Raw genomic sequence first — 19,089 nt, 5'->3', positions numbered from 1 at the left:
GGTGTTTTTACCCGATTACATAACATTTTTAATGTACGAATGAAAAAGCACCATCAACTTTTTATATCAAAATTTCTAAATAAATAATTTTACTTCGTCATAAAATGTATTTCTAAATGTTTATAAACATTATTGATAGAAGACAAAGTTTAAATTGCGAATGATTGTTTAATAACGGGAAATAATTCTGTTATTAACATTTCACATCCACACTATATTTGTAAGCTTTCGCACATTTTCAAAGATATAAGAAATATTAGATTATGGGCAAAAACTTATTTTGAAGAATTCGAAAAAAATTAGAAGCTTTTTAATAACTATGAAAGATTTAGTGATACAATTTTTGTCTACTTTTTTGGGAACATTTAAAATGGTTTATGTTTTATTTATACAAATAATAATTTTAATTTCTGAAGATTTTAAAATATGTTTTCTTATTTCCTAAAATAAAAAAATGCTGTAAGAGATTTTAAAGCAAACATTTGCAATTTTGTCATGTTACATAATTTCAGAGAAAATTTGAGTAAGTTTAAGGGATATTCAGAAATTTTAAAACAATTTAATAATAAGTAAAACTTGTTGAAATTTTTTATGGTTTTTTACTTTGCAAAATTAATTTTAAGAAATTATTTAAAAAGATTTCAAAATATTTCAAACCATTTCTTAAATTGCCAACGAAAAATCTGAAATATTTTAGGGCATTTTTTAAAATTTTTCAGAATTAAAAAAATGCAGGCAACGGTTGAAATTTTTTTAAAGATTAGAATTTAAAAGATTATAACAATAAGGACAGATTTTTCCAAATCTGTAGATAAATTCGAGTCAGTTGAAAATACTAGATCAGGCTAAACGTTTTATTTTTTCAAATTATTTTCTACTATAATTGTTGAAACTAGTGCGTTCGATTCTCTAAATCTTGAAAGTTGTATTTTTTGTTAAACTATTTTCTCTAGTTTACGCAATTTTTTTTAAATTTTTGACACAGAACCTATTTTTACAAATAGGGTCAACTAAATCCTAATTCAAGACAAATCATTCTAAAAAATATTGCACGAAAAGAAATTTACGTCTTTTGCTATTTTCGAGAAAAAAAACAACATATTTCAGAGGTTAACTACCGTTGAAAGCACTTATTTTACTTCGTGAGTTAATATGAATGTTTACCCCCCCCCCCCCCCCCCCCCCCCCCCAACTAGAATTACTATTGTAGAAGATGGTCAAATCATTCTAAATCTAAGCAGAACAAATTTAAAAAAATAAAATATATTTTATAAATATGTACAAAAGAAGTTAACGTGTTTCGTGATTTCCGAAAAAAATCATATTTCAGGGGGCAACATTCTTATGTCACAAATATAATAAACATCGTTAAGTGTAGCCCCCCTCCCCCACAAAATTGAATAGTTTAACCAAACAGTTTATAAATGTTACATTTGTGCAAACTGAAAAGTAATTACTTATTTTCGTTCGTTAATACTGCATATTACGTGAAAAGTAAACTTATTTCCGTGCAGTTGCATAAAATACAGTTTTTTGAATTTTTAACTTGAATTTAGATTCATTCGACCATTTTTTCTGTCATTGTAATTATATTTTGGGGCAGTTTACACCTTTACAAATTTCTTAATTGTACTGGAAAATGCTATTTTTCTTTCCTCATTGTTAGAGAAGCTATCCAATTGGTTTTGGGCGCAAAAATGTCATATTATTACCAAAAATAACATTAGGTGCGTTCAAGAGTAGTTACAGTTAGTATATTATTTTTTAAATGTTTTGATTGTATTTAGATCTTTTAGGTATCTTTGTATGATTATAAACATGTTTGCTGTGGTTTACCCGCATTATCTTTTTTTTTTAATAAAATTAAGGAAATTTAAATTTTGAACTAATTTCAATTTAATTTCAATCAATTTCTTATAACTGGTGATGTTAAAAAAATACGTTGTTGTACATGAAACAATCAAATTGTTACCCGGCATCTCCATTTGTAAAGGGTGATTTGAACTCCTTAACGAGGTAGCCAGGTTTCAATGACCTTTTTTCAACAACGTTTTTCTGTCATTTATTTTTACTCAACATTAACAACTTTTTAGTATGTCGTAAGGCATGTATTAACTAACGGAAAAAAATTATTTTTTATTTTTCATCAATATCCGGCCAATTTCTGGGCGATCTGATGACGCTATGTTGAAAAACGGTCGCCATGATTTTTCTACTTTGCGTCATCTGAAACACAAAAAACAAATTTTTTTGTAAAGAGCACATATATATACAGGGTGGACACGCTGGGGCTTACATACATGGCGAGTTGAATGCTACCCGAATCGCACAACAGCAGGGGAGAAGCCATTATAAAGGGGTATTTTCATATCTCGCGCCAAGTTGCATCAGGATCGGCCATTCGGCCAAGTCCGTGCATCTTCGGATCAAGTTTATGATAGTTTCTATGGTTGCGCTCGAAACTTCAAACGGTTATGTTCAGATTCATCTGTTTGCCCTAATCGCTGTCAGTAAATGTAGGCAATGTCAATTTAAAGTTTACGCATGTAATATTTCATTTAGTTTATTTGAAACATATCCTGTCTATTCATAACATACCTTTTTTATGTAGTAAAAATAAGCGTTAAACACCATTTACTCTTAGCCCACTGGAAGCGCATAATATAATTACTATTTTATAGTATTTGTCAATCAGCAGCCATTCTAAAATGTTATTGGCACAGAAAAAAAGACGTTTACTTCTCAGTTCACATGTCCCACTTCATTATTATTTAAACACTTTTATTATTTGTTATTACTATATAACACATAACCTATATTGTTTTGACACTTGTATCCGTTTGAAGTTTCGAACGCAACCATGAAAACTATCATAAACTTGATCCGAAGATGCACGGACTTGACCGAATGGCCGATCCGAATGAAACTTTAAAGGCGCGAAATATGAAAAAACCCCTGCATAATGGCTTCTCCCCTGCTGTTATGCAATTCGACTAGCATTCAACTCGCCATGTATGTAAGCCCCAGCGTGTCCACCCTGTATATAGGCTATAGCATGAACCTCAATTAAAAAAATATTAATTAATAAACAAATTGTGAAAGTTTTTGTGATTTTTCGTTTTCTTTCAATTTTTTTAAACATTAACTATATCAAATTGTTAATAAACATTAATGAAGAATCAAGGCCGAGGTTCATGCGATAGCCAAGTCTTTTCTGATTATTTTCAAACAAAATTTAACTGAAATCGGCCCAGTAGATCGGCTGGAATCGTGGCGACGACCCCAAAAAAACGCGTTTCCAGATAAACGCGTTTGAAGTTTGAGGTACGAAAAATTGTGCGTTCCGACCGCTCGAGGCCTTTCGAAGCAATTCATTTTTCGGCCACTTCTGATACGCTCTGAAGTCAAAAAGGGTTTCTACCTTATTTCTAAGGTTACATATGGACTGAAAAAGAAAAAAATTCGATTTTTTGAAAATTTCAAACCTGGCTACCCCATTAAAGCGTTTTTCCGCAGATAAAGAAATACGTTTCTATTATTTTTTAATGCAGATTTATGTAACTATAATTATTTCTTTCGGGGTAAAAGAGCTATTATAATTAGAATGCTTCAATTATTATTTAAAAATCGACACGTTTTTTATTGATGTCTGTATAAAAAGATACACTTTTCATATTAAAATATTTTCCAGAGGAAAACAGTAAGAGTTCAATATATATTTAATGACAATTTCGTGAGAAATGAAAACGAAAATTACTTTATCATATTAATATTGTATTCTTGTACCCTTAAAAATACCTTATCTGCAGTAGAAAAATAGCAGGCAGTATTGATATATAAATAAACAATAAAAATCTATATTTAATTCCTTAGTATATCTTTAGATATAAAACTTTAATTAAAATTACTCATATAGCATTTTTAAATTTATATTCACAATTTTTTTAATTAATGCTATTATATATTTATGTACAAATAGGATATGTAAATTACTTTAAAAACTATAATAATACAATTAATTGTTATAAATAAGAAAATCTCACATTCAATAGTATAATTTTATAATCTACGAGTTCTAAAAACATATTGGAAATTCTGAGAATCTATGACACTAAACGTAATATGGAAATGTATTATTATTTCATTGGAATTCTTGAAGAATTTTAAAGAATGTTCACTTCATTTCCTTACTTTAAAGTTATAAATTACTTTACCATATATATATATATATATATATATACACACACACACATATAATTTTTATACAAATAGTTTTGGAATTTGTATTGCTTTTTGTGGAAAATCTATTCCTCTTTTTACGAAAGTTTTAAATAATCCTATGAAGTTTCATCTACATCTTCAGCAGATCTCAGCATCGCTGAAAAAAATCCCATAGGTCGTTGCATAAGATCTGTTGGTGAACCATCTTCCACCACTTTTCCGTCTTCAAAGACAAGAATTCTGTCACAGGCTAGCAACGAAACAACTCGGTGCTGAAAAATTAAAATACTTAAAAAATTTGAGCCAACACTTTTTTAACAACAATTTTTAAACAATAAGTGCCGATATTAATTTATCAATTAATATTATATCCATTTTTAAAAACAAGACTGATTCAAAACTCACCGCGATGGTGATAACAGTTTTGTCCTTAAATACCACTGCAGCTGTTTGAAGCAAAGATTTTTCAGTAGAAGAATCTAAAGCGCTAGTTGCTTCATCAAGCACTATTAAAGAAGATTTTTTAAGAGCTGCCCGAGCCATATTTATTAACTGCAGTTGCCCAGATGAAAAATTTTCCCCTCCTTCTCTTACTTCAAGATCTAGAGAAAATAAACAAAATAACTATAAATAATACAAAATAATAAATTAAAAACTCGCCCCCCCCCCGCCCTTGTGTAATTCTTTTATTGCATTTGATAAATGCCTAAAATGTACAACAAAAAATACAAACATAATATTTAAACAGACTTCACAGCCCAAAATGCTAGTTGTTAAAACAAGATTTAGACTAATTAGTTAAAACATTAACCAAATATTTGAATTTTCAACCAAGAATGCAGTTACATTTTTTATCAAGAAGAATAATTTTCTAGCGAAAAAGACGAATTCACTACAAAATACATAAATTTTCAAACAAATAGTTGATTTTTAAATAAAAATAATCAATTTCTCAATTTCTAACCAAAAAGGTAATAGTTAAATTTACGGCTGAAAACGTTTATTAAAAAAAAAAGAATTTCTAACAGAATAGTCGAATTAAAAAAAAAAAGAGATGTATCTTCGTTCTTCTATACGGACAAAAATTTTGGAAGATTAATTCACGGCATATGTTCTTAATTTTATTACCCGTTAGCGCGAGAACTAAGATCTCGGAACCCTTGCTTTTAAAGTATAGGTTTCGAAGTTGGAGGCATATGCCACAACCAAAAAAATTTGAATTTACAACAAAATACATCAATTGTCAATCTAATTGATAAATTCTCAACTAAAAACGATAAATTTCCAATTAATAATGGAATCGTTGAACTTTCAGTTATGGAAATTAATTTTCGAACAAAACAAAAAACGAATTTTCAACAAAATAATTAAATCTTTAACTAAAGAGATGGATCTTCAACTAATAAAATGATTTTTTAAGTTGGTGTTTCCACTTTTGAGTAAATAATTGTATTTTCATTTGAGAAGAATAATTTTTAGATTAAAACATACGAATTTTAGATTCTCGTTATATTCTCAACTAAAACCGATCAATTTTTAACTAATAATAAAACAAATAAACTTTCAGTTAAAAATATTTACTTTTAACAAAAAAGACGAATTTTCAACAAAATAATTGAATCTTCAATTAAAGAGATGAATTTTCAACTAATAAAATTTATTTTTAACAAAGTATTTCCACTTTCAACTAAATACAATGAAACCCTTCAATATCCTCCCCTTCTATAGCCCTTCCGAGAATTGACGCCGCGCCGCAGCTAGGCGTATCAGAAGCTGCGAGGGAAGCGCGGGGTCTGCGGTTGCCACTCAGACGTGAACAAAGAAAAGCGTGAGTTATTTCCCACCCACCGTTGAATTTTCAACTAAAAACTAGTAATTTTTCACTAAGAACGGAACAGTTAATTTTGCACGTTAAAAAATTAATTTTAAAACGAAAAAAAATACTTATTTTGAACCAAAGAGATAGATCTTCAACTAATAAAACGAATTTTTAACCAAGTAGATCAACGTTCAGTCAGTTATTTTTAATTTTTAATCATGAAGATTATTTTTTTAACAAAAGAGATAAATTTACAACAAAATACATAAATTTTTAACCAAATATATATATTTTTACAACCACATTGTTGAATATTTAAATAAAAATGATCGTTTTCCAACCAATAATTAAATAGTTAAATTTCCAATTTGAAAATTTAATTTTTAAAAACAACATTTCAAACAAAGAGATAGATCTTTAAGTGAAAAAATAAATTTTTGATAAAGAAGTGTAAGTTTCTTGAAAACAGAGGTTAAGAGGGGAATTCTAAAAAAAAGGATAAAAAGGAAAATGGGGGGAAGCATTTTAAATAATCATTAAAAATGAAATAAAATATAAAAAATAAATAAATAAAATATATTTAAAAAATTAGAATAGATAAAAATTAAATAAAACTTAAAAATAATCATTAAAAAATCAATCATTTAAATTTTTTCAAGCATTAACCCCCCTCTCTTAAGAGTGTAACGTAGTTTTTGAACGGCCTCTAATAATTGTTAATATGCGTGTCCATTACTGCTGCGATTTCCTCCTATTTTTCTTTTTTTGCACTATTATATAAACACTTTATTTTTGCCTTAAATATTGATTAAAAGTGCAATGAGATATTTCTATTTTTTTCAACATTACGTAATCTTAGAATATATTGAATAGATAATAATTATTAAGTTAAAAAGTCTCTTTGACTTACTCAAACCGTCTGGATAAGAGGAAACAACATTTTTCATCTGAGCCAGTTCCAAAGCTGACCATAATTCATCATCAGTGTATTCAGAAAAGGGATCCAAATTTTCTCTGAAATTATAATTTAGTTTCAGAAAATTACCCAATTATTAAATTGTAAATATTTGATTTATTTTATTAAAGAAATGGTAATTTATAAAATCAACCTGATTGTTCCACTGAAGATTATAACGTCCTGAGGAATCACAGAAAGCCTCGATCGCAAAATTTGAAGAGGGACTTTTCGAATATCAAATCCATCGATGAGAATTCGACCTTGAGAAATCTCCATCAGACGAAAAACGGCCATCGCAGTTGTAGATTTCCCGCTTCCTGTTCTTCCACAAATTCCTAGCTGATAATATAAAATTATTGATATCAAATTTTAATCAAAGCTGTCGTAGAAATATTCGTATGATTTAATTATTCTCCAAAGCCGTAAAATTAATTTTAAGATACATATTTCATATTTTGTAAGTCCGCTTTTCTATGAAAAAATTTTTAAATAAAAGTATGTTACCTTCGTTCCTGCTGGTATGGAAAGGTCAAGATTCGTAACTACAGGAATTCGTCGAATATCATATCTGAGTGATGCATTATCAAAAACAACCTGTCCGTTCCTGGGCCAATCGGCTGGAATAATTTGATCTGGATTCGAAAAGTACAATTCAATTTAAGAATATTCTATTATCTTCAAGAATATATTCCTAGAATTCTTGGATCTAAAAATATTTTTGTGAAATATAGGGGAAACCAGTACGATGTAGATGCGAGTAGGAACTGAATAATGGAAAAAAATGAATGTACCTTAATCCTTGTATACACTCGCATATCCGGGTGTGCGCAAAAAAAAATCAATTTTGAGTGGTTTTCAGGGATCGTCAAATATTATCACGAGTTTGAAAATATAACTTGGGGTTTCTGAAGGTGACTCCTGTCATTATTTTTAAAGCTTTGAGTGTCTTGTCGAGAAAAATTTGGGACTTGTTCAGGTAAAAGTGGTAGAAGTGGTTTTCAGGAGTTCAAAATTATATTATGGGGTTGAAAATAAATTTATGCTTTTTTGAAGGCGAGTTTTCTGATTATTTCCAACCTATAAATGTTTAAAAATGTTTTTCGTTGAAGAACTTGGAATGTCTTCAGGTAAAAGTGAAAGGGTTCGTTTTTGGGCATTATAGAATATTTTTATAGGGTTAAAAATATAACTTGTAGTTTTCTGAAGGTGCTTTGTGTGATTATTTTTAATTTATAAAATTTTTTGAGTGTTAAGATTACGATTACAGATTGTCATTTTTTGAGGAATTAAGTTTCTTTCACTATTCTTTTAAAAGTTCCTTCGATTCTTTCAAACTTTGGTCTTTAATATTGTCTGATGATTAATTCCCTTAGTTTCCATCAAAAACATATTTTACACGTTTTCATATGAAGTGTCATTCGGTAAAAGGTGAATAATTTGTTAGCAGATTAGGCGATTTACTTTGAAATAAATAAGTGCATGCATAGATTGGCATTAGGGAAAATGGATATGCCAATTCCTTTAAATACGAACCAATTGCATTTTTGTCCAAAAAATAATTAAATCGCATTGACCGGCATTGATTCTATTCAATATTTTGTAGACAGGATTAAATGGAATTGACACGGTTCTATACTTGGCTCGTGAAGGTCATTGCATGGCGTACAATTTGGCGGTTCGCCGAGTATCATTAAATGGCATTAAATGGCATAAACTCATAGGCCAATTTGTACGCATTTAAAGGCATTGAAATGTTCATTTTTTAATGCCAATCTACGCGTTTCAATCAACTCCTTTTTACCGGGAAAGCAGATAAAATTATGGGAGCGTGTAATAATTTTGAGATATTTTTAAGAGATGGCCTTATTTGTAATAAATCGCATCGAGGCATATCCTTATTATATGCATGTCGAAACCCCATCATGTGGCCTTAGTTTTCATTAGGCGTTGTTTCGCCGAAGTGTAAACAGCATAGCTTTTGCAGCATTAAAGATGTCGGCTCACGTAACCGTTATCGAAAACAACAAATGCGATCGAGCCGAACATTAAAGGACAGCTGATTTGGGAAGTTCTACCCTACCCACCGTATTCTTCAAACATCGCGCTGTTTGATTACCACCTCTTCTGATCCATGTCTCATGGTCTGCCTTAGCAACGATTCACTTCTTATGAGGCTGCCCAAAAATGGGTCGATTCGTGTATAACTTCAAAAGATGAATCGTTCTTCTGAAGTGGTATCCATATACTGCCAGAAAGATGGGAGAAAGTAGTGGCTAGCGATGGACAATACTTTAATGATCAACTGGATAAACACTTTTTTTTTAAATAAACGCGCAATTTTACAAAAAAAATCCCTCAAGATTAATGCACGCTCCCAATATTTGTATGTTTTGTCTATTATAGTTGTTAGCAATGACTGCACAATTTTTATAATGTATTAAGACATAATCACTGTCTGAGTGAAAAAATGTTTTTCAATAACAGTTTTGAAATACTGTTTCATGAAATTATACGCAATGTCCTTCAAGAAGTAAAAATAAAGGTTTTGAATGTGAATAATCACTTTGTACCAGAAGAGTACCATCTGCTTAAAATTGAAATGTGCTAAAAATCTATAAAATATGGAATGAATGTCTAATATCATTTCTGTAATGACATTGCTATCTTTGAAATTAATGCTTTAGAAGTTCCATCTTTGATTTGATATATAATACATTATCCACTTGTTCACCATTTATAAATTGTCCCACTTGAAGACTTTTTCTATCCACCTCATACTGGTTTCCCCTATTTAATTTCCTTTATTATTACCTATACTATCTTCATCATTTTCTGGGGGAATTCTAGTGAAGGAACTTATTCGATCAACACTGCCCATATACATTTCGATTTCTGAGATAAACTTCACGACCCAGTTCAAATAAATTGGTACAAGTAAAGTGTAATTGATTGCCAGGCCTACCAAGGCTGGAGTTATCTGATTGGGATAGGACTTTGCTGATCTCAAAGCTGCAAAAATTGCTCCTATGACGATCACTGCTCCTAAGTAATCCTAAAATAAGGAATTGATAAAGAGATCATCAAAGTCAATGAAATAAAAAAAATCTAAAGGAAGAGTAAAAGAATGCAGAAAAAAATATTAGAAGAAAAAAGTTTTAGAGGAGTTGGACCCAAAGGTCAAAATTCAAAGTTAAAAAGTCAAAATTAATATCTGACAGGTGATAGATCAAATATCAGAGATCAAATATCAGAGATTAAGTGTAACAGATCAAAGGTGAAAGGTCAGTGATAAAGATCACAAGTGAGAAGTCGTGTTGGAGTCTGGATGGAAAAAAACAGGCGTAAAACGTCAGAAGAAAAAGTTGAGTAACAAGAAATCAAGGGTGAAAGAGAATAGGTCAATATCATATTCCAAAGGTCAGAGATTAAATGTCAGAGGTCAGGGTGATAGGTCAGAGTTCAATTTCAAAGGTTCAAAGGTGAAATGTCATGTCAAGGGTCAAGGGTCAAGGGTCAAGGGTGAAAGTAGATCGGTCTCTATTCCTGCCTCTTCTCCTTCTCTTCAACAATATCTTCCATTGATACTATTTAGACTTATTATTGGAAGCAGGTTTTTTAAATAAAAAATTCCCACAAATGTAGGAGTTGCAAAAGAGAATATATAGTTTTCGCGAGTCTCACATAGACACTAAAAATATAAAGGTTTATAATTACCAAAGCGATCCCTAGCCATCTACTACTTGTGTTTAATATCAAGAATGCATTTGTGTTTGCATCCAAATGCTGAAACATTCGGTTAATAAAACGAGTTTGTTGCCTCGAAGCTCTTATTGTTGAAAGTCCAGCTAGTGTCTCAGAAAAATGAGCAGACAAAGGTCCTCTGGAACTGAAATAAGATAGTAAGTTTGGGGCCGTACTGAAATTACGTTTTGCCAGTCATTGCTAGTAGAATTAGGCAGGCTGTCCGAGAATTTCATTTTCAAAAGTAATCTGATTTTTCTTTGACTGATTTTTTATTTTCCTTGATCATTAATATTCAAATAACAGCATTTTATTCTTGCGATATTTTTAACATATAATCTTTTATAAATGGAATAAAAAAGTATTTTAGAAACAAATTTTCAAATTTATTGACTTGTTTTAAATAAAAAAAATCTATTGTCTACTTGAAAATATGACTTTTTAATAAAATACTTGAATTTTCAACAAAATAATTAAATTTTGAACATAATAGATGACTTTTTAAGCTAAAAAGATCAATTCTAATCAAAAAAGTGTCATAGTTTATATTTCAATCAAAAAGATGAAATTTACACAAAAAAATGTTTTGAAACCAAAAAACGAATATTCAACAAATAATGATTTTTCACTTAAGAAAGATATAAAAGTTTGTCTAAATCGTTGAACCTCCAAGCCAAAAGACGAATTTTCTTTAGAAAAATTGGATTTTCAAACCAAAATATGACTTTTCAGCAAAAAAATAATTTCCCATTAAACTAATGCTTTTTTACCCAACAAATATGAAATTTAAAACCAAGAAAATGATTTTTTTAATAAACAAAGAGGATAATTTTCAACTAAAAAAGATCAATCTTAATAAAAAGCGAAAAGTTAAATTTTCAGTTAAAAAATTAATTTTAAACTGAGAAAATAAAATTTTAACAATAAAGTTTAACTTTTACCCGCATAGTGAAATTATGAATTAAAAAGATTATTTTTTAACAAAAAAGTTAAAATTTTAACCAAAACGATGAAGTTCCAACTAAAAATACAAATCTTCAAGAAAAAAAATGATTTTTTAACAAATTTATTCAACGAAGTCTTTCAACAAAGGTAGTTGAAAACTCAAGCAAAGAAAAAGAATTTTTAATCAAAACGTTGCATTTTCATAAAAAAAAAGTTATTTTAGGATCAAAATATGAATATTTAAACAGGAAATACATTTCTTCGTGGAGAGAAATTTCAAGAGATTAATTCACGGAAGCACGTGATTTTGGAGGTACAATTTTTACGTGATTTAAAGTCTCGGACTCTGTGATCTAAAAGCATAGAATTAGAGAACTGAAAGCGAAGGGGCGTGGCCTTACGTCTAGAACATCGAGACCTATGCTTTAAAAGCAAGGGTTCCGAGATCTTAGTTCTCGTGCCAAAGCCTAATAAAATCAAGTAGTAGTGCCGTGAATTATTCTCCCGAAATTTCTCACCGTACACAAAAAAAATAAACTCTTTATCCAAAAAACTAGAATTTTTTACCACAATGAATGACTTCTTAAGAAAATTGTTGAATTCTCTACAAATAGTTGCATTTTTATCCCAAAAAGATGGAATTTCTCTTAAAACGGATAGATTTTTATTAATTTTTTTGTAATTAGTTAAATTTTCATCCGAAAAAGATTCCAGTTGACTTTTCAAGATCAAAATATGCATTTCAAACAAATGAAAAAATTTTCTAATTACTATCTTATAGTTACATTTTTATTCAAAAAAGATTAAATTTGTAATAAAACAGATGAAATTTCAATAACAAACGACACATTTTTTTAAGTTGAACTTTGGTCCAGCAAAAATTTAAGATCATTTTTCAAGACCAAATATTTAAATTTTAAACAAAACTGCAGAATTTTCAACCAAATAGTTGCATTTTTATCGATTAAAGATGTAATTTCTGCTAAAGCAGGTGAATTTAAAAATGAAAAAGACAAACTTTCAAGAGAGTGTTTGAATTTTTAACCGAACAGTTGCATTTTTATTGAAGAAAGATAACATTTGTTCTAAAACAGATGAATTAAAAAAAAATATTTCAATTTTCATCCAAAGAAGATTCCATTAGACATTTAAACACCAAAATATGAATTATAAACAAGTTAATTTTCTGCTAAATAGTCGAATTTTTAACCAAAAAGCATGACTTGCTAACAAGATTGTTAAATTTTCAACCAAAAAGTTGCATTTTTGTTCCAGAAAAACTTAAATTCTACTCAAACAGGTGAACTTTTAAATGAAAGACAAATTTTGAAAAAAAAGTGTTGAATTTTTATCTAAAAAGATTTCACTTGACTTAGCAGCAACAAAATATGAATTTGAAACAAAAGTTTAATGTTCTATGAAAAGAGCTGAATCTTTAAGCCAAAAAAGACGAATTAAAAAAAAAGTGGATTTTTCAACTAAAAAGGATGTCTTTTTAAGAAAATTGTTAAATTTGAAACCAAATAATACAATTTATAACTAAAAATATAATTACTTATTTTAAAATTTTTAAATTAATAATTAAAAATAATAATAAAATAATAATAAACATTTTTAAAATTTTAAAATAATTACTTGTACCATTAACACCTAGCTAAAAATTAGCGTTATTTTCTTGAATTAAGAGTTCTTATTCTGATCCCTCTAATAGCTTAATTGGAAAATCACCTGACCGGAAATCAGAAGTTTTGTTCTTCAATTCCCAATGGAGTGAAGATGGAGTAGGATCTTTTTTTCAAGAAATAATTTTAATTTAAAAATATAATCTTCAGGAGAAAGTTTTTATGAATTTGCAAAAATTTCGGAAATGAGTGAAGGACCCCTCCTCCCTATCGTAACAAAATCCTAACAAATTGCCAGGACCCCCCCCCCCCCCCCCCCCCCCCCCCCCCCCGTGTTGTTACGTAATTTAAGTACGGTCCCTTTCCTAATTACAAAAAAAACTAACAGATTCATATATGCTATTCTAAATTATAATAATATATTTAAAAAATCCATAGTTCACCTTCCATCTAATCTTTGGAGTTCTCTAGCACTACGCCTGTAGAATCTCTGTAGGAGATAATAAATCCCACAGGTTGGGATAGCAGGAATAAGAAACCAGGGTGAAATTGCTATATTGACCAGCATGGCTGAGGCGCAAAGTAAAATAAAAGAAGTCAGACGTTGAACAGCTATTGATAGTTTCTGAAAAATATAATGGTATTAGAATTAATTATTACGATACCGACTGACAGTATTGGGCCGCAGCCAGATGACCTATTAAAATTAAGCTTTAACTTTGAAAATTAATAGCGCCGCCCAGAATATAGATAAAAATACATTAAAAAACCCTTTGGAAAGCTGATTAAATTCTGCATTGAATGAGCCTTAGTTCGAGTTATTTGGCCAAATTTAAAATATGTTTGTAAAAACTCAAAATTTTCCTAGTTCCTGCCAAATGTTAAGGTTGATGTAGAAAATTCCTTAAGAATCGGAACTTTGTTTTTTTCTTTCTCACTTGATAATTCAGTACCCACAATGCCAAATTACTATATTTAGGGCTTATTTAACGAAGAATTTAATCATATTTTTAATGGTATTATAAAAATATTTATATTTATATTCTGGACGGTGTTATTACCTTTCAAAGTCAAGGCTACTTTTTAATAGATTTGTGTTTTGATACTATCCATAGGTACTGCAGTAATTTATCAAATCTTTATGCTTTAATATATTTATTTTTCAGTTTTTGTACCTTGTCAATAACACCCATGTCTGCACTGAACCTATTAAGAATTATTCCATCAGGTGTTTGTTCAAAAAATGACAAAGGAGCTCTAAGAAGCCCTGAAATAGCCTCCAGATGAAGTTGTCTTCGAGCTCTCGCTCCAACCCATTGTCCAGCTCCATTGCAAATTGCATATAAGACAATGGAGCAAATTGATAATACTATGTATAATTTACAGTAGAAAATCATCTGCAATTTTAATTACAGGCTTAATTTAATATCAACATAAAATCAGGATGTTCATTTTTCGCTCAAACTTAATAAAATGGTCAGTCCAAAATTTTTTATTTGTATTTTAAATGCATTTTTGTATTACAATAAAGTAGTCTGATAAGAGCATTATGTCTAATTTGACATACTGGACAAAGCCTGGTTTCCTTACCCCGGCATTCACGGTAGGGGTTACAGCTAAGTGAATTATGGGGGTACCTACAGTTTAAGGTGGGATCCAAACCACCAGAAGCTCCGTAAAAGTAAACAGAAAAATTTCTAAGGGTACCAGCTCAGGGATCGAACCCCGAACAACATTATTATTAAACAAACAAAAAATCAATTGTCATTATAAAGTTATTATTAACATTTTTATCAACATTATTTTTAATTATATCAACACCTAATGAGCCGGAAAGGAGGTAGTTTGAAAATCTAATTATGAATCTTGAATTTTTATTTATGATTTGATTTCGTTGCATAAAAACATTCATAAGAAATTGGATTTCATTTCAATCCTAAATTAATTTTTTAAATAGAGACACTGCACTCAAGATTCGATTCAATCAGCAGGGTTTGCTTATGAATATTTTGAGAGTTCTTTTAATTGAGGCCAAGCAATTTTTACCTCAATTTGTTGAAAAAATCTTTTATTACTTAAATTTTTCATATAGGATGTCTCAGCAATTTTCGAAATTTATGAATTGTTATATTGTTTCTTCTTCTCTTTCGAAAATTTAATCATTTGAATAGATTGGTTCAAAAGAAAAATAATATAAATTTGAAAATCTTGCAGCGTAAAACCATACGGGGTTAAAAGTTTTATTCTATAACCAGGAGAAAATGCATTTTGCAATTTTATTTCCTAACATTGAAAATGAAAACAATCTTAAAATCAATTATTAAAAAAATTGAATATTAGGAATCTTTCAAATTTTTTACACAATAATTAATAACACTCGAATTTTAAGCGGTGGAAATTTAAAAAATATATGATAAACGATTTTGAATTGAAAACGTTCTAAATCAAACACTTTTAGATTAGGTAAACTTTTCAAAAAATGGCAATATTTCGAATGGAATGAAAAGGAACTGTACTTGTATAAGTTCTGAGTTTATAGTCTAAAATTCAACCATATGAAATTAAAAGTGTCCAAAATTGAAACATTTTAAATCATAATCTATCTACATCGAAAAATCTCGAAATTAAATGATTTTGCTTTACAATTGTGGAAATAGGATAATTCCAAAAGTTAAAAATTGAATAATTTCAGACAAAAATCTTGCGAAACTGGATCGTTTAACATTCAAGGGAATTGAAATTGTATTATTTCTAATCAAAAGCGTTCCAACTGAATGATTTAAAATTGAAAACTTATGAATTTTAACATTTTTTAGTTGAAAACAACTTGAAAATGAATTTTTTAAAGTCTAAGCATTTATAATTCTATATTTTTAACGAAAAATATTATAGAATTTAGCATTAAAATTGGTTAGAAAATTTTTTCCAAGGTCAAAAAATCATTTCATCGTCATTTTTACCATTCCAAATGGAAAAATGTTCAATTCTATACCTTTAAATAGCATTATTCTAAAAACATTCAAAATAAAGAAATTTTAAATGAGAAGCATTAAAAATCAAAATAATTTCAGTAAGAGCATTGAAAATTAAAGGAACCCGAACTTCGTTTAGAACGGAAGAATGTTTAATTACCAAGAAGTGTGCTATGAAAACTTTTGAATACTCAAACCTTTAAAAATTTAAATTATTTTCAGTGAATTGAAATCTTTTACAAATCTAAATTTTTAAAATTTTTAATGATATTTTTCAACATTTAATTATTTAAATTCCAATTGCAAAGTTAAAAATTATGAAAGAGAAACATTGAAAATGCAGCATTTAACATGAAAATTTAGAGCCATAAAATTGTAAGCATTCAAAATTAAAAGCAGTTACTGAATTACTGAAATGACACTTTCAGGTAGTTCTATTTTTGTCTATTTTGATTTTAAGCAACAAAATTTTGAACTTTTTAATTTCAAATCGTTTTATTTTGTAACATCCTATTTAAAGTTACTATTTATTCTTGAAATCTTCAAATCAAATATTTTAAAAAATAAATTTTTTAATGCTTAGTTCTAAAATCTTCTCATTCTTAAGGCATAAAGTTGATAATTTATTATCAGTATTTTAAATTAATTTTGAAAGCATTCCATTAAAAATCGTTTACAAATCCTTCAAACTAAAAATGTTGCAATCTAAATCAAAATTCTTTCAGACAAAATGTTTTCAATTTCAAATCGATTATTTAAAATTTGACTTCAAAATCGAACTTTCAGAAGGCTTACATTTTGTATTAAAACAGTTTTTTAAAAAAATAATATAGTTAAAGATAATTTTATGCATACATTTAGATGGCTATCATCAGAATAATCATTCTGTTCCGTCCATCGACTCAACCATAAATCTGTGCAGACTCGAAGAGCTTGACAGCCAAATGCAGAAAAAACATACGTCATTCCTGGGAAAATTCCCCCCACTTTAAAATATGTCAGCCAAACTTTCGTGGTAACCAATCCACTAGCTTCTTGCTCATATAGGCTATCTTCCTTTTCCAATTGGTCAATATTTTCTAAAATTATAAGAAAGTTTAAATATACCAAAGATAAAAAGAAACAACAGTCAATGCAGAAATTTTAAAACCAACTCTCTTCTTCATCTTCAGTTTCTTCTGTCGCTGCTGATTCTGTGTAGAGTAATCTTTTCACATAACGATGATCACCTTCTTGATTCGAATTCACTCTATAGAAAGAATAAAAAATAAAACCATAAATTGTTTATATTTAACAATAATTTAAAAAACAGTTTTAGAATAATTACTTTAAAAACAAGAAACTTACTTATTCTGATTAGGAGATATTAATCTTCGAAGAATGTTCTTTTCTCCAGAAAGTATAGCTTCATCAGAATTAGTGCTGATTATCCTGAAAAAGGTGATCGAACTGAAATTCATTTATTTAGTATATGTATCTGGTCTTGTGCAGATTTGTTAAAAGATAAATTAACAAATTTTTATTAAGATCTACCTTCCATAGAAAAGTTGTTTCAACATGTTGTTTGATTGTCCTTCATCCAAGGTGGTGTATCTCTTTCTAGTTAGATAGAAATGATGATTACAAATAGTATGTAGACAGAATTATGAAACTTAAATGACTCTTGAGCATAATCTTTTGACAAGAATTATTCTTCATACTTCAGACATTTTTTTTTTTAATTTTAGAACAAACCTAAGAGGAACGACAACGTCCTTCTAATATTGTTCGAGTACTACTTTGACTATGATCTGGTGGAGGATGCTTTAGAGGTGGGACAATAGTAGGTCTTATGGCATTCAAATGACTCCTAATCATGATATTTCCTCAAGAATTATTCTTCAATCTGTTAGATATATTTATATTTTTATTTTGAGAACAAGCCTAGGAGGAACGGTAATGTCCTTCTGATATTTTTGGAGAATAACTTCGACTAAGAACTGGTGGAGGATACTTTATAGCTTGAACAATAGTATGTCTTATGCCATTTAAATGACTTCTAATCATGTTCTTTGCTTAAGAATTATTCTTCAATCCGTTAGATATATATTTTTATTTTTATTTTGGGAACAAACCTAGGAGGAACGTAACGTCCTTCTAATATTGTTGGTGTACTACTTTGTCTAAGGACTGGTGGAGGATTCTTCAGAGGTTGAAGGCTAGTAGCTCTCATGGCTGTTCGATGTTTTTTGGACCTTCTTCGCACAACTCCATCCCACTCTTCTGCTGGAACTGGCATATCTGATAAATCATGAGCCAAATATCTGGACCCCAAAAGTGTGGATCGCCTTAGTCGTAGAGGTACGAAGGCTGGTGGTGTCTTTAAAAAGTTGAATACTATATTTATTTATTTTTTTAAATTTAATTCAATGCTACTGAAAGTTTTTATCTACCACGTGCGCATCCTGATCAGTAATCCAGAAACCATCAGTAGTATTCTTTTGCCTAATTGAGATGCTAATCCTAGAAATCAATCGAATTAAGGACCATCGATCTTTTGCCATTTTCTGGACTCGGTGATCCTCCACTTTCCTCTTTGCGGCTTCCCTCCATTCTGTTGCCAGATCAGGATATGATTTTTCTATACTGGATTTTGTACCTATTGCTCGAACTCGACATGATTCCATTGCTATGATCTAAAATCAAATTTTAAAAATAATATAAAAAGCAGATGTAGGTTTAACAGAATATAAAAGTATCTACTGTGCTATTTACCGACCGAAAAAGGTTCTGGTCCAAGCTGAGTTACCAACAGTTGGTCTGAAACCGGAG

The 19,089-nt window shown here is 29.3% G+C and overlaps 1 protein-coding gene across 1 annotated transcript in view; it reads right to left on the bottom strand.

Moving 5' to 3' along the window:
• Positions 1–19,089, bottom strand: part of LOC117178479 (ATP-binding cassette sub-family C member Sur-like) — a 115,597-nt gene that overhangs the window by 41,124 nt on the left and 55,384 nt on the right. Inside the window, exons 17-31 of the mRNA XM_033369905.1 lie at positions 18,711–18,953; positions 18,393–18,637; positions 17,812–17,877; positions 17,626–17,709; positions 17,433–17,527; positions 17,134–17,357; positions 14,482–14,703; positions 13,750–13,931; positions 10,713–10,884; positions 9,810–10,050; positions 7,503–7,630; positions 7,150–7,337; positions 6,951–7,054; positions 4,627–4,823; positions 4,346–4,493 (exon numbers count right to left, since the gene is read on the bottom strand). Coding sequence (XP_033225796.1) covers positions 4,346–4,493; positions 4,627–4,823; positions 6,951–7,054; positions 7,150–7,337; positions 7,503–7,630; positions 9,810–10,050; positions 10,713–10,884; positions 13,750–13,931; positions 14,482–14,703; positions 17,134–17,357; positions 17,433–17,527; positions 17,626–17,709; positions 17,812–17,877; positions 18,393–18,637; positions 18,711–18,953 — 2,539 coding nt within the window. The remainder of the gene's footprint in view (positions 1–4,345; positions 4,494–4,626; positions 4,824–6,950; positions 7,055–7,149; positions 7,338–7,502; positions 7,631–9,809; positions 10,051–10,712; positions 10,885–13,749; positions 13,932–14,481; positions 14,704–17,133; positions 17,358–17,432; positions 17,528–17,625; positions 17,710–17,811; positions 17,878–18,392; positions 18,638–18,710; positions 18,954–19,089) is intronic.

The sequence above is a fragment of the Belonocnema kinseyi genome, chromosome 8 (genome assembly GCF_010883055.1).
Source record: "Belonocnema kinseyi isolate 2016_QV_RU_SX_M_011 chromosome 8, B_treatae_v1, whole genome shotgun sequence".
In the NCBI taxonomy this organism is placed as follows: domain Eukaryota; kingdom Metazoa; phylum Arthropoda; class Insecta; order Hymenoptera; family Cynipidae; genus Belonocnema; species Belonocnema kinseyi.
This window is presented reverse-complemented; position numbering and strand designations above follow the sequence as displayed.